The sequence below is a fragment of the Oncorhynchus nerka genome, linkage group LG23 (assembly GCF_034236695.1).
Source record: "Oncorhynchus nerka isolate Pitt River linkage group LG23, Oner_Uvic_2.0, whole genome shotgun sequence".
NCBI classification, from domain to species: Eukaryota; Metazoa; Chordata; class Actinopteri; order Salmoniformes; family Salmonidae; genus Oncorhynchus; species Oncorhynchus nerka.
Genome location: NC_088418.1, coordinates 60,544,127 through 60,565,248, shown reverse-complemented (window position 1 = coordinate 60,565,248; position 21,122 = coordinate 60,544,127). Strand labels below are relative to the sequence as shown.

Here is a 21,122-nt window from a genome sequence, read left to right as displayed (position 1 = left end):
CAGGGAATTTAGCCTATAGCTACTATAGCGTTAACATTGAATCATAGGCTGCTATAGGCTTAGCTTACTATTAGTATTTGCAAAGGCGTTATAGTGGCTGATGTGAAGGAAGTTTTGTAGCCTATATATGTATGGACATCACTTGGATGCGGCATGGGGGCGAACAACCGTTGATATATCCACTGGCAGCAGAATTGAGGTAAATGACTCGTCAAACATGTGTCTCTCCGCCCCCATCCACTCAAGTGCGACACTTGTCATTTGTCGCCTGAAGCGACACGCAGCGCTAGTCTGTCATACGTGACCCGAACTGTGGGATTTAGGATTTTACAGTTATTTAGCCCACCACATCAAAATGACTTGGAGACTTTTGGTCCTCGGGGGGGCATGCTTGCTTCTTCTGGGTGTGAGGGGTCAGTGCAAAGAGCAACGAAACCGGAGAACGGTGTCTTTCCATCAGACTCAGCAAGATGGGGACCAACGCCAAGTCCTCTCACGGCCAGAAAGGGATGCCACAGCTTCTCCAAGACCCACTTTCACCGCTTGTAAACTCCCTCTCACACCATTAGAACACCGGGTGTTGGATCAAAATACACACGAGGTGAGAGCTATATCAGTGCTGTTTTTGACGTACTTTATCAATTACTATAGCATCAAAACCGCAGTTTTACTTTTGCAATTGCATACATGAATGCAAATGTATCATAATATGTCATCATGATGATTAATGCTTGCATTATTAATGATTTTGTGTAGGGCTACTTGGGGTTTTTGAGGGTAGGGCTACTTGGATTGTCACAAGGTTCATCAGCTCTGAAGGTGTGATGTTATGGGTGTATGTGAGGAAAAATATTAAGTTGAGTCTCACTCGCTCTCTTTCTCAATTCAATTTGCTTTACTGGCATGACGTGACAATGTGCCAAAGCTTTCTTTGGAGATTTACAATATTTACATAATTAATAATAATCGATATTGTCAACTGGACAACAGTAACAAAAATAACCAAGGGTAAAAATAACCATGCATTGAATAATAACAATAAGCATAGAGGACATGTGCAGGTTGGTTGGTCCGTCAGACACTGTCCCTCATCTTATGTCTCTCTCTCTCATTCTCTTTTCTCTCTCTCTCTCTCTCTCTCTCTCTCTCTCTCTCTCTCTCTCTCTCTCTCTCTCTCTGTCTCTGTCTCTTTCTCTCTCTCTCTCTCTCTCTCTCTCTCTCTCTCTCTCTCTCTTTCTCTCTCTCCCTCTCTCTCTCTCTCTCTCTCTCTCTCTCTCTCTCTCTCTCTCTCTCTCTCTCTCTCTCTCTCTCTTTTTCTCTCTCTCTGTCTCTGTGCTCTCTCTCTCTCTCTCTCTCTTTCTCTCTCTCTGTCTCTGTGCTCTCTCTCTCTCTCTCTCTCTCTCTCTCTCTCTCTCTCTGTCTCTGTCTCTGTGCTGTCTCTCTCTCTGTCTCTCTCTCTCTCACTCTCTCTGTCTCTGTCTCTCTCTCTCCCTCTCTCTCTCTCTCTTTCACTCTCTCTCTCTCTCTTTCACTCTCTCTGTCTCTCTCTCTCTTTCACTCTCTCTGTCTTTCTTTCTCTCTCTCCATTCAGACAGGGTTTCATGGTGACGATGGCTCCAGTTTTACTGTCACATGGGTTGGAGACGGGACAGGGGTACGTATGGTCGTCACTTAATGGATGATGGATGTAGCATCATTGTCATCATCACTCATTGGGTGCATCTGAAAGGGGTGCAGTTCAGTACGCTGGAGTAGCTTCCTCCCCTCGTTTCCTCATTGGGTGCATCTGAAAGGGGTGCAGCTCAGTACGCTGGAGTAGCTTCCTCCCCTCGTTTCCTCATTTGGTGCATATGAAAGGGGTGCAGCTCAGTACGCTGGAGTAGCTTCCTCCCCTCGTTTCCTCATTGGGTGCATCTGAAAGGGGTGCAGCTCAGTACGCTGGAGTAGCTTCCTCCCCTCGTTTCCTCATTGGGTGCATCTGAAAGGGGTGCAGCTCAGTACGCTGGAGTAGCTTCCTCCCCTCGTTTCCTCATTGGGTGCATCTGAAAGGGGTGCAGTTCAGTACGCTGGAGTAGCTTCCTCCCCTCGTTTCCTCTCTTTCACCTGCGGTAACCAGACAGTGAGGCAACGTGATAATTTGCTTTCACCTGTCCAGTTCTCTCACACCGATGCAGATGAAGGAAAGGAAAGGGGACGAGGAGAGAGGAAACCTTTTAAACCTTTGACAACAGTTTTTTAATTTGGTTGATTGAGTGATTGGTTCATTTATTGATTTGTTGATTGAGTGATTGATTGAGTGAGTTACTGAGTGAGAGATTGAGTGGTTGCTTGTAGTGACGGGTGGATAAATGGGAATTGCTAACTGCATAAACTGGTAATAGTACAGTCATGGTGAAGTTTAGCCAAGTGTTCATTTGTGTCCCACCAGGTAATCTTGGTGTTGTCTACAATCAGTGCTCCTCTAGATTCCTTCTTCGAGGGCGGTTCTTCACGATTGTACCGCAGGTTAGTGGATGGTGGCAATATGTCTGTCGGTCTGTTTGTGTCTCTAGATGAACCGAGCCAGTGTTCTGACATTTTGGCGCGTTATACTCCCCTCTCAGTGCAGACTATGGCAAGTCTTTCCATGATATTTCTCATCTCATCAATAACACCTTCATAAGGAAGGAATTTGGACTTCTGGCTGGACCAGGGAACTCTCAACAGGTAAGCTGCCTGATCACAAGTGTACATGCAGGAAAGCATTCTGGCTGATGACAGTCTGTGTGTGTGTCTGTGTGTATGTGTGTGTGTTTGTGACTGTCTGGCGTGCATGTGCAGACACGTCAGCCGTCTTGGTTCTTGCTGTCCAATCAGCTTGAGCCACCACAGCTCAGTTTCAACACTCTCCTCCACATGCCACTGTGGTCACGCTGCTTAGAACACTGGTGTGAAGACTAGACAGTGAGGACAACAAAACCACCAAACCCATTGCACCTAAACAACCACATCAGGGTGGTATCCATTAGGGCACAACGTAGCAAAACAATTTGCAACGGAAAATGTTCAGAAACAAAAGCAAGCGTTTCTTATTGGACAAATTCAGGTCTGTTGCGGTTTGTTTTTGTCTGTTTGGCATCTAATGAATACACCCCAGGATGAGGCCTCATAGTTTTATGTTGGGGGAGGTGATTTATATGAAGACAATAGAGGAGACAAGTGGAGGAAGCCAGTTTAGACTATTGAGATGCACGTTAAGGCAACCTTCCATCACGTATGGTGCTTGTTCTGATTGACAGGTGATTCTGACTGCAGACATACCGGTTTTGGACAACCCCGGTGGCGTCATCTTTACCTCAACTGACGCCGGAGTGTCGTTTAAGTCTGTCCAGCTGCCTTTTCACCCGGCCCAGCCAATCACCTTCCACTTCTTGAATCCCGAGTACTTAGTGGTCATCAGCATAGATGTGAGTAAATAAACAAACATGCTCTTTATCTCTTTGTGATCACACTCACCTCAAACATACGCACACATGATCACACACGGCACATACACACACAAATACACACACATACAGTACATACATACATACAGTACATACATACATACATACAGTACATAAAGGTGCCATTTGTAAAAAATCACTGGTAGAAAAAATTATAATAGTTAACCTAATTTCAGTGACAAAACAAGCAAGTATAGTGTAGAGAATCATCTAAACCGCTGTGAAATATATTTTCCATAACCAAAAAGATCGTATTTTCAGCTATTTGAAGCTGGTGTACAAAACCAAAAGTAAAAGATGCAAGAACTAAACTTAATAACAGAAGGCATAGTAATAGCACAGATAAAACAGATCTACCACTTCTTAGACTTCTATAACTCACATTTCTATGGGAATTTGGTCGGGTCGCCCAAAAAGTTACATATTCCAGCATTAAATACACATTCTCCTATGCTTTTCTCACTTGCAGGGCGGCCTGTGGCTTTCTCTGGACTTTGGGGCTGTGTGGAAAAAGGTTCACGAAGGAACACAATCTTTCACGTGGTGAGAACAAACGGGGCATACACACACACACACACACACACACACACACACACACACACACACCACAGAGCTCAGTTTGATCAGCCGTGCCCAGACAAAGAAAGGTGTGTCGTGTTCAATCTAAATACTGACTTCAATACATCAATGTAGTAAACACACAGAGCTCATAAAGCACACATGTCTACAGTCTGTTGTCTGTTGTTTGACTGAATTGGAATGTTTAGCCCAGGTCTGGTGGCAACTATAGTGTGTCTGGTAGGAGTGAGAAGCTCCTATTTGTTAAGTCCCTAAAGACATTTTCACTTAGTCATGCATTGATATCAATCAATGGGAGCCTCAGTGAAAATGACTTGAGTGTAAGTTATAGGATTTGCCCCTATGTAATAAAAAGTAACAACATGTAATAAATATGATTATTAACTGGGTCTCTCTCTCTCTCTCTCTCTCTCTCTCTCTCCTTATTTTGCCAGGGGCTCCGGCATCACTCTCTTCTTCAGCTTCAGTCCCAAAGGAACAGGTGAGAGCGGGGTCGTATTCATTAGTACACACCGTAGCAACAAGTTCGTTTTGTTCTGTTTGGGCGCTGGTCTAGTAATGTGTTGTGTCGTTAGTGGAGGCAGACAGAAGAGGAGAGCTGTTCCTAAAGAGGACAGAAGACCTGGGGAAGACGTTCACCACCGTGGCACACAGCATCTTCTCCTTCGGCTATGTAGGAGGCTTCCTCTTCACCTCAGTCATAGAGACACTGGTGAGACACACACACTGATGCAACCAAACACACACACACACACACACACACACACATGCAAGCAAGCGTACACATACATGCACACACACACACACACACACACACACACACACACACACACACACACACACACACACACACACACACACACACACGGGCATCAACATATAAGCTGACATACTGTACAATCATTTACACTCTGTGTTATTCTGTGTTATTTCCACTCACTCTGCCTTTTATTGGTCCAGTCAGTCAACAGTCCTACACCACATTGTGGTTCTTGCTTGGTTAGATCTGTGTTCTGACTAAGTGATTTTCTCCCAGGGAGCCTTGGTTAGATCTGTGTTGTGATTCTCTCCCAGGGAGCCTTGGTTAGATCTGTATTGTGACTAAGTGATTCTCTCCCAGGGAGCCTTGGTTAGATCTGTATTGTGACTAAGTGATTCTCTCCCAAGGAGCCTTGATTAGATCTGTGTTGTGATTCTCTCCCAGGGAGCCTTGGTTAGATCTGTATTGTGACTAAGTGATTCTCTCCCAAGGAGCCTTGATTAGATCTGTGTTGTGATTATCTCCCAGGGAGCCTTGATTAGATCTGTGTTGTGATTCTCTCCTAGGGAGCCTTGGTTAGATCTGTATTGTGACTAATTGATTCTCTCCCAAGGAGCCTTGATTAGATCTGTGTTGTGATTCTCTCCCAGGGAGCCTTGGTTAGATCTGTATTGTGACTAATTGATTCTCTCCCAAGGAGCCTTGACTAGATCTGTGTTGTGATTCTCTCCCAGGGAGCCTTGATTAGATCTGTGTTGTGATTCTCTCCCAGGGAGCCTTGGTTAGATCTGTATTGTGACTAATTGATTCTCTCCCAAGGAGCCTTGGTTAGATCTGTGTTGTGATTCTCTCCCAGGGATCCTTGGCTAGATCTGTGTTGTGACTTAGTGATTCTCTCCTAGGGAGCCTTGGTTAGATCTGTGTTGTGACTAAGTGATTCTCTCCCAGGGAGCCTTGATTAGATCTGTGTTGTGATTCTCTCCCAGGGATCCTTGGCTAGATCTGTTTTGTGACTAAGTGATTCTCTCCTAGGGAGCCTTGGTTAGATCTGTGTTGTGACTAAGTGATTCTCTCCCAGGGAGCCTTGGCTAGATCTGTGTTGTGACTAAGTGATTCTCTCCCAGGGAGCCTTGATTAGATCTGTGTTGTGATTCTCTCCCAGGGATCCTTGGCTAGATCTGTGTTGTGACTAAGTGATTCTCTCCCAGGGATCCTTGGCTAGATCTGTATTGTGACTAAGTGATTCTCTCCCAGGGAGCCTTGGTTAGATCTGTGTTGTGACTAATTGATTCTCTCCTAGGGAGCCCCACGTGTCATCTATGTGTCCTCAGACCAAGGGGACCAATTCAACAAGGCCCAGCTCCCCTCCGCCTCCACTGAGCAGGTAGGACAGGCTCTTGTCTGTCTGTCTGTCTGTCTGTCTGTCTGTCTGTCTGTCTGTCTGTCTGTCTGTCTGTCTGTCTGTCTGTCTGTCTGTCTGTCTGTCTGTCTGTCTGTCTGTCTGTCTGTCTGTCTGTCTGTCTGTCCATTATGTCCCTCTGTACCCCACTATTTCCCCTCATTCCTCACTTCATTCTATTGTCCCCTGTCTATGGCTATTATGGTAACCATATTACCACCACACCTGAATTCGGAGTTACGCCCCCCTATGTGTCTGTCTTCATTCACTTGTTTCCTACTTCTTAGCTGAAATGCCTGTGAGAAGGACCCGATCACGTGACGGGCATTGGATATTAAATATGTAGATATCTGAGAGAGCCATGTGAGTGAGAGGTGCTTCGGAGCATGGCAGCTGGGAGAAGGGAATTATAATTATTATATTCAGCCAAAGGGCACAGCGGCCACTTTGGCCACAAAGGCATGGATTTTTTAGGGGGCATTACGGGCACACAAAGGGGGTTGCCGCCGGGAAATTTGAGGCCTGGTTAGAAAACTATCAAGTGCTTGTCAAATTGTGAATGAGAGACTGATGAAGTGTGTGTAGCTTGAACAATAAACAAATAAGAGCTCATGCCTTTCATGCAACTATTTTTCAAATCAATATTAGAGTCGCATCATACAGCCTTAGAATGTATAAAAATCTGAACATATAGCCCAACGTTTGTGTCACAACTAAAGTTGCATGAATAACTCTAAATGAAGCATATAGGAGGACCAGTTTCTTTGTTAACCACTCAACACAGAATAGCCGCATGTGCGCGCTTCCTTTGAAATCGTTTGGAGAAAAGATCCTTTCTATTTTATGAATCTATGTTTGATTGTATTCTTCATACTATAAAATAATACAATTAATAACGTTCATTAACCGTGAGACTGGCAGTTATTTGCTTGACAATCTCCGTCTGAAAAAATGTCATGACCGCCACAATCCTACCCTTGTCCATCTCTCCTGTTCCTCTGTACTGTTGTCTTCCTGTCCCTGTCTTCTCCTGTCTCTCTGTTCCCCCTGTTCCTCTGTCTCTGTCCCTCTAACTGTCCCCCTGCCATAAATTCATTTTAAAATATCTCAAAATTCCAGATCAGGGTGACAGCATTTCGTCAAGTACACGGTAAAGAATCTGTCACAACAATTGACAAGACATAGTACAGATTAAAAACCACATTGTGACAAAGTAACTACAAGATATAATAACTGTCACCAAGGGTCTGGTCTAGAAGCTCTTGAAAGGGGAAGTAGGGCTTTGGAAGACGTTTACTCATATCAGGAGGAGACCGTTTGGCAACTTTCCATTACAACACATAACGTAACGACAGATGCACACACCTGGTCTTGCCACAGACAAAGACACACACACATACCATCCCCTGCTCTCCTCTCTCTCCCTCAACTCCCTCTCAAACTGTATCTTGCTGACGAGACAGAAACAAAGATATTCTCTCACGATGATTAAAGGCACACACACACACACACACACACACACACACACACACACACACACACACACACACACACACACACACACACACACACAACTAATTGGGGGAGGCATTACAATAACGCAAACGGTTCCACACATGTCTTAATGATTCATTTTCTCACCTGTATACATGTGTGTGTGTGTTTCCAGTTCTACTCGGTTCTGGATGGGGATGAGGACATGATTTTCATGCATGTGGACAATCCAGGAGGTACTGTAGGGGAAAGGAGTGAACTTCATCGCAACTCACTCAAACACACACATCTTACACACACTCTGTCACACGCACACACTCTAGTCTCTGTTTCTATCTCACATTCTCTCCCTCTCTCTTTCACACATTCTAACTCACACACTCACACATGCTTTTCAAGTACAGACAAAGGACATATGAGCCACATGGATCCCTCTTTAGATCAAACATTAAAGTTTACTAATGTATTTTGCTCAGCAGCGATCGTGTCTGAAACTGTACATCTATCTCATCTAGATCTATGGCTGTCTCAGTTCTACTAACCCTGATATGTCTGTCTCAGTTCTACTAACCCTGATATGTCTGTCTCAGTTCTACTAACTCTAACCCTGATATGTCTGTCTCAGTTCTACTAACCCTGATATGTCTGTCTCAGTTCTACTAACCCTGATATGTCTGTCTCAGTTCTACTAACTCTAACCCTGATATGTCTGTCTCAGTTCTACTAACCCTGATATGCCTGTCTCAGTTCTACTAACCCTGATATGTCTGTCTCAGTTCTACTAACCCTGATATGTCTGTCTCAGTTCTACTAACTCTAACCCTGATATGTCTGTCTCAGTTCTACTAACCCTGATATGTCTGTCTCAGTTCTACTAACCCTGATATGTCTGTCTCAGTTCTACTAACCCTGATATGTCTGTCTCAGTTCTACTAACCCTGATATGTCTGTCTCAGTTCTACTAACTCTAACCCTGATATGTCTGTCTCAGTTCTACTAACCCTGATATGTCTGTCTCAGTTCTACTAACCCTGATATGTCTGTCTCAGTTCTACTAACCCTGATATGTCTGTCTCAGTTCTACTAACCCTGATATATCTGTCTCAATTCTACTAACCCTGATATGTCTGTCTCAGTTCTACTAACTCAAATCCTGATATGTCTGTCTCAGTTCTACTAACCCTGATATGTCTGTCTCAGTTCTACTAACTCAAATCCTGATATGTCTGTCTCAGTTCTACTAACCCTGATATGTCTGTCTCAGTCCTAATAACTCTGACCCTGATATGTCTGTCTCAGTTCTACTAACTCTGACCCTGATATGTCTGTCTCAGTTCTACTAACCCTGATATGTCTGTCTCAGTCCTACTAACTCTAACCCTGATATGTCTGTCTCAGTTATACTAACCCTGATATGTCTATCTCAGTTCTACTAACTCTAACCCTGATATGTCTGTCTCAGTTCTACTAACTCTAACCCTGATATGTCTGTCTCAGTTCTACTAACTCTAACCCTGATATGTCTGTCTCAGTCCTACTAACTCTAACCCTGATATGTCTGTCTCAGTCCTACTAACTCTAACCCTGATATGTCTGTCTCAGTCCTACTAACCTTAACCCTGATATGTCTGTCTCAGTTCTACTAACCCTGATATGTCTGTCTCAGTGCCACTAACTCTAATCCTGATGTCTGTCTCAGTTCTACTAACTCTAACCCTGATATGTCTATCTCAGTTCTACTAACTCTAACCCTGATATGTCTGTCTCAGTTCTACTAACTCTAGCCCTGATATGTCTGTCTCAGTTCTACTAACTCTGACCCTGATATGTCTGTCTCAGTTCTACTAACTCTAACCCTGATATGTCTGTCTCAGTCCTACTAACTCTAACCCTGATATGTCTGTCTCAGTCCTACTAACTCTAACCCTGATATGTCTGTCTCAGTCCTACTAACCTTAACCCTGATATGTCTGTCTCAGTTCTACTAACCCTGATATGTCTGTCTCAGTGCCACTAACTCTAATCCTGATGTCTGTCTCAGTTCTACTAACTCTAACCCTGATATGTCTGTCTCAGTTCTACTAACTCTAACCCTGATATGTCTGTCTCAGTTCTACTCACCCTGATATGTCTGTCTCAGTTCTACTAACTCTAACCCTGATATGTCTGTCTCAGTTCTACTAACCCTGATATGTCTGTCTCAGTTCTACTAACCCTGATATGTCTGTCTCAGTTCTACTAACTCTAACCCTGATATGTCTGTCTCAGTCCTAGTAACTCTAATCCTGATATGTCTGTCTCAGTTCTACTAATCCTGATATGTCTGTCTCAGTTCTACTAACCCTGATATGTCTGTCTCAGTTCTACTAACTCTAACCCTGATATGTCTGTCTCAGTCCTACTAACTCTAACCCTGATATGTCTGTCTCAGTCCTAATAACTCGAACTCTGATATGTCTGTCTCAGTCCTACTAACTATAACCCTGATATGTCTGTCTCAGTCTGATATGTCTGTCTCAGTCTGATATGTCTGTCTCAGTCCTACTAACCCTGATATTTCTGTCTCAGTCCTACTAACTCTAATCCTGATATGTCTGTCTCAGTCCTACTAACTCAAACTCTGATATGTCTGTCTCAGTCCTACTAACTATAACCCTGATATGTCTGTCTCAGTCTGATATGTCTGTCTCAGTCTGATATGTCTGTCTCAGTTCTACTAACTCTGACCCTGATATGTCTGTCTCAGTTCTACTAACTCTAACCCTGATATGTCTGTCTCAGTCCTACTAACTCTAACCCTGATATGTCTGTCTCAGTCCTACTAACTCTAACCCTGATATGTCTGTCTCAGTCCAACTAACCTTAACCCTGATATGTCTGTCTCAGTTCTACTAACCCTGATATGTCTGTCTCAGTGCCACTAACTCTAATCCTGATGTCTGTCTCAGTTCTACTAACTCTAACCCTGATATGTCTGTCTCAGTTCTACTAACTCTAACCCTGATATGTCTGTCTCAGTTCTAACCCTGATATGTCTGTCTCAGTTCTACTAACTCTAACCCTGATATGTCTGTCTCAGTTCTACTAACCCTGATATGTCTGTCTCAGTTCTACTAACCCTGATATGTCTGTCTCAGTTCTACTAACTCTAACCCTGATATGTCTGTCTCAGTCCTAGTAACTCTAATCCTGATATGTCTGTCTCAGTTCTACTAATCCTGATATGTCTGTCTCAGTTCTACTAACCCTGATATGTCTGTCTCAGTTCTACTAACCCTGATATGTCTGTCTCAGTCCTACTAACTCTAACCCTGATATGTCTGTCTCAGTCCTAATAACTCGAACTCTGATATGTCTGTCTCAGTCCTACTAACTATAACCCTGATATGTCTGTCTCAGTCTGATATGTCTGTCTCAGTCTGATATGTCTGTCTCAGTCCTACTAACCCTGATATTTCTGTCTCAGTCCTACTAACTCTAATCCTGATATGTCTGTCTCAGTCCTACTAACTCTAATCCTGATATGTCTGTCTCATAATGACATCAGAGCTGGTCTATAATAAAGAAAGCATAATGATATTTGAGCTGGTCTATAATAAAGAATTGATTAAAACAAAGTTTGGTTGAATGAAGATCATTGTGAGTAATAGAATCAGTGCGTTTACAGCATCAGGCCTTAGAGGATTCGTCCCTCTCTTCTCTCTTTTTACATCCTCAACTCTATCCTCTTCCTCTGTACACTGCTTACATCCTCAACTCTATCCTCTTCCTCTGTACACTGCTTACATCCTCAACTCTATCCTCTTCCTCTGTACACTGATATGTTACATCCTCAACTCTATCCTCTTCCTCTACTAACACTGATACATCCTCAACTCTATCTCTTCTCAGTCACTACATCCTCAACTCTATCCTCTTCCTCTGTACACTGCTTACATCCTCAACTCTATCCTCTTCCTCTGTAGTCCTACTAACTCTAACCCTGATATGTCTGTCTCAGTCCTACTAACTCTAATCCTGATATGTCTGTCTCAGTCCTACGAACTCTAACCCTGATATGTCTGTCTCAGTCCTACTAACTCTAATCCTGATATGTCTGTCTCAGTTCTACTAATCCTGATGTCTGTCTCTGTCCTACTAACTCTAACCCTGATATGTCTGTCTCAGTCCTACTAACTCTAACCATGATATGTCTGTCTCAGTTCTACGAACTCTAACCCTGATATGTCTGTCTCAGTCCTACTAACTCTATCCGGGATATGTCTCTCTCAGACCTACTAACTCTAATCCTGATATGTCTGTCTCAGTTCTACTAACTCTAATCCTGATATGTCTGTCTCAGTTCTACTAACTCTAACCCTGATATGTCTGTCTCAGTCCTACTAACTCTAATCCTGATATGTCTGTCTCAGTTCTACTAACTCTAATCCTGATATGTCTGTCTCAGTTCTACTAACTCTAACCCTGATATGTCTGTCTCAGTCCTACTAACTCTAATCCTGATATGTCTCTCTCAGTTCTACTAACTCTAATCCTGATTTGTCTGTCTCTGTCCTACTAACTCTATCCTGATATGTCTCTCTCAGTCCTACTAACTCTAACCCTGATATGTCTGTCTCAGTTCTACGAACTCTAATCCTGATATGTCTGTCTCACTTCTACTAACTCTGATATGTCTGTCTCAGTTCTGCTAACTCTAACCCTGATATGTCTGTCTCAGTCCTAGTAACTCTAATCCTGATATGTCTGTCTCAGTTCTACTAATCCTGATATGTCTGTCTCAGTTCTACTAACCCTGATATGTCTGTCTGAGTCCTACTAACTCTAACCCTGATATGTCTGTCTCAGTCCTACTAACTCTAACCCTGATATGTCTGTCTCAGTCCTACTAACTCTAACTCTGATATGTCTGTCTCAGTCCTACTAACCCTTATATGTCTGTCTCAGTCCTACTAACTCTAATCCTGATATATCTGTCTCAGTCCTGCTAACCCTGATATGTCTGTCTCAGTCCTACTAACTCTAATCATGATATGTCTGTCTCAGTCCTACTAACTCTAACCCTGATATGTCTGTCTCAGTCCCACTAACTCTAATCCTGATTTGTCTGTCTCAGTCCTACTAACTCTAATCCTGATATGTCTGTCTCAGTCCTACTAACTCTAATCCTGATATGTCTCTCTCAGTTCTACTAACTCTAATCCTGATATGTCTGTCTCAGTTCTACTAACTCTAACCCTGATATGTCTGTCTCAGTTCTGCTAACTCTAACCCTGAAATGTCTGTCTCAGTCCTAGTAACTCTAATCCTGATATGTCTGTCTCAGTTCTACTAACCCTGATATGTCTGTCTCAGTCCTACTAACTCTAATCCTGATATGTCTGTCTCAGTCCTGCTAACCCTGATATGTCTGTCTCAGTCCTACTAACTCTAATCATGATATGTCTGTCTCAGTCCTACTAACTCTAATCCTGATATGTCTGTCTCAGTCCTACTAACTCTAATCCTGATATGTCTGTCTCAGTCCTGCTAACCCTGATATGTCTGTCTCAGTCCCACTAACTCTAACCCTGATATGTCTGTCTCAGTCCCACTAACTCTAATCCTGATTTGTCTGTCTCAGTCCTACTAACTCTAATCCTGATATGTCTGTCTCAGTCCTACTAACTCTAATCCTGATATGTCTCTCTCAGTTCTACTAACTCTAACCCTGATATGTCTGTCTCAGTTCTACTAACTCTACCCCTGATTTGTCTGTCTCAGTTCTACTAACTCTGATATGTCTGTCTCAGTTCTGCTAACTCTAACCCTGAAATGTCTGTCTCAGTCCTAGTAACTCTAATCCTGATATGTCTGTCTCAGTTCTACTAACCCTGATATGTCTGTCTCAGTCCTACTAACTCTAATCCTGATATGTCTGTCTCAGTCCTGCTATCCCTGATATGTCTGTCTCAGTCCTACTAACTCTAACCCTGATATGTCTGTCTCAGTTCTACTAACTCTACCCCTGATTTGTCTGTCTCAGTTCTACTAACTCTGATATGTCTGTCTCAGTTCTGCTAACTCTAACCCTGAAATGTCTGTCTCAGTCCTAGTAACTCTAATCCTGATATGTCTGTCTCAGTTCTACTAACCCTGATATGTCTGTCTCAGTCCTACTAACTCTAACCCTGATATGTCTGTCTCAGTTCTACTAACTCTAATCCTGATATGTCTGTCTCAGTTCTACTAACTCTAACCCTGATATGTCTGTCTCAGTTCTACTAACTCTAACCCTGATATGTCTGTCTCAGTTCTACTAACTCTACCCCTGATTTGTCTGTCTCAGTTCTACTAACTCTGATATGTCTGTCTCAGTTCTGCTAACTCTAACCCTGAAATGTCTGTCTCAGTCCTACTAACTCTAATCCTGATATGTCTGTCTCAGTCCTGCTATCCCTGATATGCCTGTCTCAGTCCTACTAACTCTAACCCTGATATGTCTGTCTCAGTTCTACTAACTCTACCCCTGATTTGTCTGTCTCAGTTCTACTAACTCGAATCCTGATATGTCTGTCTCAGTTCTGCTAACTCTAACCCTGATATGTCTGTCTCAGTCCTAGTAACTCTAATCCTGATATGTCTGTCTCAGTTCTACTAACCCTGATATGTCTGTCTCAGTCCTACTAACTCTAATCCTGATATGTCTGTCTCAGTCCTACTAACTCTAATCCTGATATGTCTGTCTCAGTCCTACTAACTCTAATCCTGATATGTCTGTCTCAGTCTACTAACTCTAACCCTGATATGTCTGTCTCAGTTCTACTAACTCTAACCCTGATATGTCTGTCTCAGTTCTACTAACTCTAACCCTGATATGTCTGTCTCAGTCCTACTAACTCTAACCCTGATATGTCTGTCTCAGTCCTACTAACTCTAACCCTGATATGTCTGTCTCAGTCCTACTAACCTTAACCCTGATATGTCTGTCTCAGTTCTACTAACCCTGATATGTCTGTCTCAGTGCCACTAACTCTAATCCTGATATGTCTGTCTCAGTTCTACTAACTCTAACCCTGATATGTCTGTCTCAGTTCTACTAACTCTAACCCTGATATGTCTGTCTCAGTCCTACTAACTCTAACCCTGATATGTCTGTCTCAGTCCTACTAACTCTAACCCTGATATGTCTGTCTCAGTCCTACTAACCCTGATATGTCTGTCTCAACTAACCCTGATATGTCTGTCTCAGTGCTACTAACTCTAATCCTGATGTCTGTCTCAGTTCTACTAACTCTAACCCTGATATGTCTGTCTCAGTTCTACTAACTCTAACCCTGATATGTCTGTCTCAGTTCTACTAACTCTAACCCTGATATGTCTGTCTCAGTTCTACTAACTCTAACCCTGATATGTCTGTCTCAGTTCTACTAACCCTGATATGTCTGTCTCAGTTCTACTAACCCTGATATGTCTGTCTCAGTTCTACTAACTCTAATCCTGATATGTCTTTCTCAGTTCTACTAACCCTGATATGTCTGTCTCAGTTCTACTAACCCTGATATGTCTGTCTCAGTTCTACTAACTCTAACCCTGATATGTCTGTCTCAGTTCTACTAACTCTAATCCTGATATGTCTTTCTCAGTTCTACTAACCCTGATATGTCTGTCTCAGTTCTACTAACCCTGATATGTCTGTCTCAGTTCTACTAACTCTAACCCTGATATGTCTGTCTCAGTCCTACTAACTCTAATCCTGATATGTCTGTCTCAGTCTCTAATCCTGATATGTCTGTCTCAGTTCTACTAACCCTGATATGTCTGTCTCAGTTCTACTAACCCTGATATGTCTGTCTCAGTCCTAACTAACCTGATATGTCTGTCTCAGTCCTACTAACTATAACCCTGATATGTCTGTCTCAGTCTGATATGTCTGTCTCAGTCTGATATGTCTGTCTCAGTCCTACTAACTCTAATCCTGATATGTCTGTCTCAGTCCTACTAACTCTAATCCTGATATGTCTGTCTCAGTCCTACTAACTCTAATCCTGATATGTCTGTCTCAGTCCTACTAACTCTAACCCTGATATGTCTGTCTCAGTCCTACTAACTCTAATCCTGATATGTCTGTCTCAGTCCTACTAACTCTAACCCTGATATGTCTGTCTCAGTCCTACTAACTCTAATCCTGATATGTCTGTCTCAGTCCTACTAACTCTAACCCTGATATGTCTGTCTCAGTCCTACTAACTCTAATCCTGATATGTCTGTCTCAGTTCTACTAACTAACCCTGATATGTCTGTCTCAGTCCTACTAACTCTAACCCTGATATGTCTGTCTCAGTCCTACTAACTCTAACCCTGATATGTCTGTCTCAGTCCTACTAACTCTAACCCGGATATGTCTGTCTCAGTCCTACTATCCCTGATATGTCTGTCTCAGTTCTACGAACTGTAACCCTGATATGTCTGTCTCAGTCCTACTAACCCTGATATGTCTGTCTCAGTCCTACTAACTCTAACCCTGATATGTCTGTCTCAGTCCTACTAACTCTAACCCTGATATGTCTGTCTCAGTCCTACTAACCTTAACCCTGATATGTCTGTCTCAGTTCTACTAACCCTGATATGTCTGTCTCAGTGCCACTAACTCTAATCCTGATGTCTGTCTCAGTTCTACTAACTCTAACCCTGATATGTCTGTCTCAGTTCTACTAACTCTAACCCTGATATGTCTGTCTCAGTTCTACTAACTCTAACCCTGATATGTCTGTCTCAGTTCTACTAACTCTAACCCTGATATGTCTGTCTCAGTTCTACTAACTCTAACCCTGATATGTCTGTCTCAGTTCTACTAACCCTGATATGTCTGTCTCAGTTCTACTAACTCTAACCCTGATATGTCTGTCTCAGTTCTACTCACCCTGATATGTCTGTCTCAGTTCTACTAACTCTAACCCTGATATGTCTGTCTCAGTTCTACTAACCCTGATATGTCTGTCTCAGTTCTACTAACTCTAACCCTGATATGTCTGTCTCAGTTCTACTAACCCTGATATGTCTGTCTCAGTTCTACTAACCCTGATATGTCTGTCTCAGTTCTACTAACTCTAATCCTGATATGTCTTTCTCAGTTCTACTAACCCTGATATGTCTGTCTCAGTTCTACTAACCCTGATATGTCTGTCTCAGTCCTACTAACTCTAACCCTGATATGTCTGTCTCAGTCCTACTAACTCTAACCCTGATATGTCTGTCTCAGTCCTACTAACTCTAATCCTGATATGTCTGTCTCAGTCCTACTAACTCTAACCCTGATATGTCTGTCTCAGTCCTACTAACTCTAATCCTGATATGTCTGTCTCAGTTCTACTCACCCTGATATGTCTGTCTCAGTTCTACTAACTCTAACCCTGATATGTCTGTCTCAGTCTCTACTAACCCTGATATGTCTGTCTCAGTTCTACTAACTCTAACCCTGATATGTCTGTCTCAGTCCTACTAACCCTGATATGTCTGTCTCAGTTCTACTAACTCTAACCCTGATATGTCTGTCTCAGTTCTACTAACCCTGATATGCCTGTCTCAGTTCTACTAACCCTGATATGTCTGTCTCAGTTCTACTAACTCTAATCCTGATATGTCTTTCTCAGTTCTACTAACCCTGATATGTCTGTCTCAGTTCTACTAACCCTGATATGTCTGTCTCAGTCCTACTAACGCTAACCCTGATATGTCTGTCTCAGTCCTAATAACTCGAACTCTGATATGTCTGTCTCAGTCCTACTAACTATAACCCTGATATGTCTGTCTCAGTCTGATATGTCTGTCTCAGTCTGATATGTCTGTCTCAGTCCAACTAACTCTAATCCTGATATGTCTGTCTCAGTCCTACTAACTCTAACCCTGATATGTCTGTCTCAGTCCTACTAACTCTAATCCTGATATGTCTGTCTCAGTCCTACTAACTCTAACCCTGATATGTCTGTCTCAGTCCTACTAACTCTAACCCTGATATGTCTGTCTCAGTCCTAATAACTCGAACTCTGATATGTCTGTCTCAGTCCTACTAACTATAACCCTGATATGTCTGTCTCAGTCTGATATGTCTGTCTCAGTCTGATATGTCTGTCCCAGTCCAACTAACTCTAATCCTGATATGTCTGTCTCAGTCCTACTAACTCTAATCCTGATATGTCTGTCTCAGTCCTACTAACTCTAACCCTGATATGTCTGTCTCAGTCCTACTAACTCTAATCCTGATATGTCTGTCTCAGTTCTACTAATCCTGATGTCTGTCTCTGTCCTACTAACTCTAACCCTGATATGTCTGTCTCAGTCCTACTAACTCTAACCCTGATATGTCTGTCTCAGTCCTACTAACTCTAACCCTGATATGTCTGTCTCAGTCCTACTAACTCTAACCTGATATGTCTGTCTCAGTCCTACTAACTATAACCCTGATATGTCTGTCTCAGTCTGATATGTCTGTCTCAGTCTGATATGTCTGTCTCAGTCCTACTAACTCTAATCCTGATATGTCTGTCTCAGTCCTACTAACTCTAACCCTGATATGTCTGTCTCAGTCCTACTAACTCTAACCCTGATATGTCTGTCTCAGTCCTACTAACTCTAATCCTGATATGTCTGTCTCAGTCCTACTAACTCTAACCCTGATATGTCTGTCTCAGTCCTACTAACTCTAACCCTGATATGTCTGTCTCAGTCTCCTAACTACTAACTCCTGATATGTCTGTCTCAGTTCTAACTCTAACCCTGATATGTCTGTCTCAGTCCTACTAACTCTAATCCTGATATGTCTGTCTCAGTTCTACTAACTCTAACCCTGATATGTCTGTCTCAGTTCTACTAACTCTAGCCCTGATATGTCTGTCTCAGTTCTACTAACTCTGACCCTGATATGTCTGTCTCAGTTCTACTAACTCTAACCCTGATATGTCTGTCTCAGTCCTACTAACTCTAACCCTGATATGTCTGTCTCAGTTCTAACTCTAACCCTGATATGTCTGTCTCAGTCCTATGTCTGTCTCAGTTCTATCCTAACTAACCCTGATATGTCTGTCTCAGTCCTAACTGATATGTCTGTCTCAACTACTAACCCTGATATGTCTGTCTCAGTCCTACTAACTCTAACCCTGATATGTCTGTCTCAGTCCTACTAACTCTAACCCTGATATGTCTGTCTCAGTCCTACTAACTCTAATCCTGATATGTCTGTCTCAGTCCTACTAACTCTAATCCTGATATGTCTGTCTCAGTCCTACTAACTCTAACCCTGATATGTCTGTCTCAGTTCTACTAACTCTAACCCTGATATGTCTGTCTCAGTTCTACTAACTCTAACCCTGATATGTCTGTCTCAGTTCTACTAACTCTAACCCTGATATGTCTGTCTCAGTTCTACTAACTCTAACCCTGATATGTCTGTCTCAGTTCTACTAACCTAACCCTGATATGTCTGTCTCAGTTCTACTAACCCTGATATGTCTGTCTCAGTTCTACTAACTCTAACCCTGATATGTCTGTCTCAGTTCTACTAACTCTAACCCTGATATGTCTGTCTCAGTTCTACTAACTCTAACCCTGATATGTCTGTCTCAGTCCTACTAACTCTAACCCTGATATGTCTGTCTCAGTCCTACTAACTCTAACCCTGATATGTCTGTCTCAGTCCTACTAACTCTAACCCTGATATGTCTGTCTCAGTTCTACTAACTCCCTGATATGTCTGTCTCAGTCCTACTAACTCTAACCCTGATATGTCTGTCTCAGTTCTACTAACTCTAACCCTGATATGTCTGTCTCAGTCTACTAACTCTAACCCTGATATGTCTGTCTCAGTCCTACTAACTCTAACCCTGATATGTCTGTCTCAGTTCTACTACTAACAGTTCTACTAACCCTGATATGTCTGTCTCAGTTCTACTAACTCTAATCCTGATATGTCTGTCTCAGTTCTACTAACCCTGATATGTCTGTCTCAGTTCTACTAACTCTAACCCTGATATGTCTGTCTCAGTCCTACTAACTCTAACCCTGATATGTCTGTCTCAGTCCTACTAACTCTAATCCTGATATGTCTGTCTCAGTCTCTACTAAGTTCTACTAACTCTAATCCTGATATGTCTGTCTCAGTCTACTAACTCTAACCCTGATATGTCTGTCTCAGTTCTACTAACTCTAACCCTGATATGTCTGTCTCAGTCCTACTAACTCTAACCCTGATATGTCTGTCTCAGTCCTACTAACTCTAACCCTGATATGTCTGTCTCAGTCTACTAACTAACCCTGATATGTCTGTCTCAGTCCTACTAACTCTAATCCTGATATGTCTGTCTCAGTTCTACTAACTCTAATCCTGATATGTCTGTCTCAGTTCTACTAACTCTAACCCTGATATGTCTGTCTCAGTTCTACTAACTCTAACCCTGATATGTCTGTCTCAGTCCTACTAACTCTAACCCTGATATGTCTGTCTCAGTCCTACTAACTCTAACCCTGATATGTCTGTCTCAGTCCTACTAACTCTAACCCTGATATGTCTGTCTCAGTCCTACTAACTCTAATCCTGATATGTCTCAGTCTCTCAGTCCTGATATGTCTAAGTCCTACTAACTCTAATCCTGATATGTCTGTCTCAGTCCTACTAACTCTAACCCTGATATGTCTGTCTCAGTCCTACTAACTCTAATCCTGATATGTCTGTCTCAGTCCTACTAACTCTAACCCTGATATGTCTGTCTCAGTCCTACTAACTCTAACCCTGATATGTCTGTCTCAGTCCTACTAACTCTAACCCTGATATGTCTGTCTCAGTCTACTAACTCTAATCCTGATATGTCTGTCTCAGTCTAACTCTAACCCTGATATGTCTGTCTCAGTCCTACTAACTCTAATCCTGATATGTCTGTCTCAGTCCTACTAACTCTAACCCTGATATGTCTGTCTCAGTCCTACTAACTCTAATCCTGATATGTCTGTCTCAGTCCTACTAACCCTGATATGTCTGTCTCAGTTCTACGAACTGTAACCCTGATATGTCTGTCTCAGTCCTACTAACCCTGATATGTCTGTCTCAGTTCTACTAACCCTGATATGTCTGTCTCAGTCCTACTAACTCTAACCCTGATATGTCTGTCTCAGTTCTACTAACTCTAACCCTGATATGTCTGTCTCAGTTCTACTAACTCTAACCCTGATATGTCTGTCTCAGTCCTACTAACCCTGATATGTCTGTCTCAGTTCTACGAACTCTAACCCTGATATGTCTGTCTCAGTCCTACTAACTCTAACCCTGATATGTCTGTCTCAGTCCTACTAACCTTAACCCTGATATGTCTGTCTCAGTTCTACTAACCCTGATATGTCTGTCTCAGTGCCACTAACTCTAATCCTGATGTCTGTC

General features: G+C 42.5%; 1 protein-coding gene across 1 annotated transcript in view; it reads left to right on the top strand.

The window, feature by feature from the left end:
* Positions 1-236: 236 nt before the first annotated feature.
* LOC115121796 (sortilin-like) overlaps positions 237-21,122 on the top strand; it is a 37,997-nt gene continuing 17,111 nt past the window's right edge. Inside the window, exons 1-10 of the mRNA XM_065008377.1 lie at positions 237-601; positions 1,592-1,654; positions 2,429-2,505; positions 2,604-2,706; positions 3,279-3,446; positions 3,955-4,028; positions 4,499-4,545; positions 4,640-4,776; positions 6,125-6,208; positions 7,893-7,953. Of these exons, the coding sequence (XP_064864449.1) occupies positions 356-601; positions 1,592-1,654; positions 2,429-2,505; positions 2,604-2,706; positions 3,279-3,446; positions 3,955-4,028; positions 4,499-4,545; positions 4,640-4,776; positions 6,125-6,208; positions 7,893-7,953 (1,060 nt within the window). The 5' untranslated portion in view covers positions 237-355. The remainder of the gene's footprint in view (positions 602-1,591; positions 1,655-2,428; positions 2,506-2,603; positions 2,707-3,278; positions 3,447-3,954; positions 4,029-4,498; positions 4,546-4,639; positions 4,777-6,124; positions 6,209-7,892; positions 7,954-21,122) is intronic.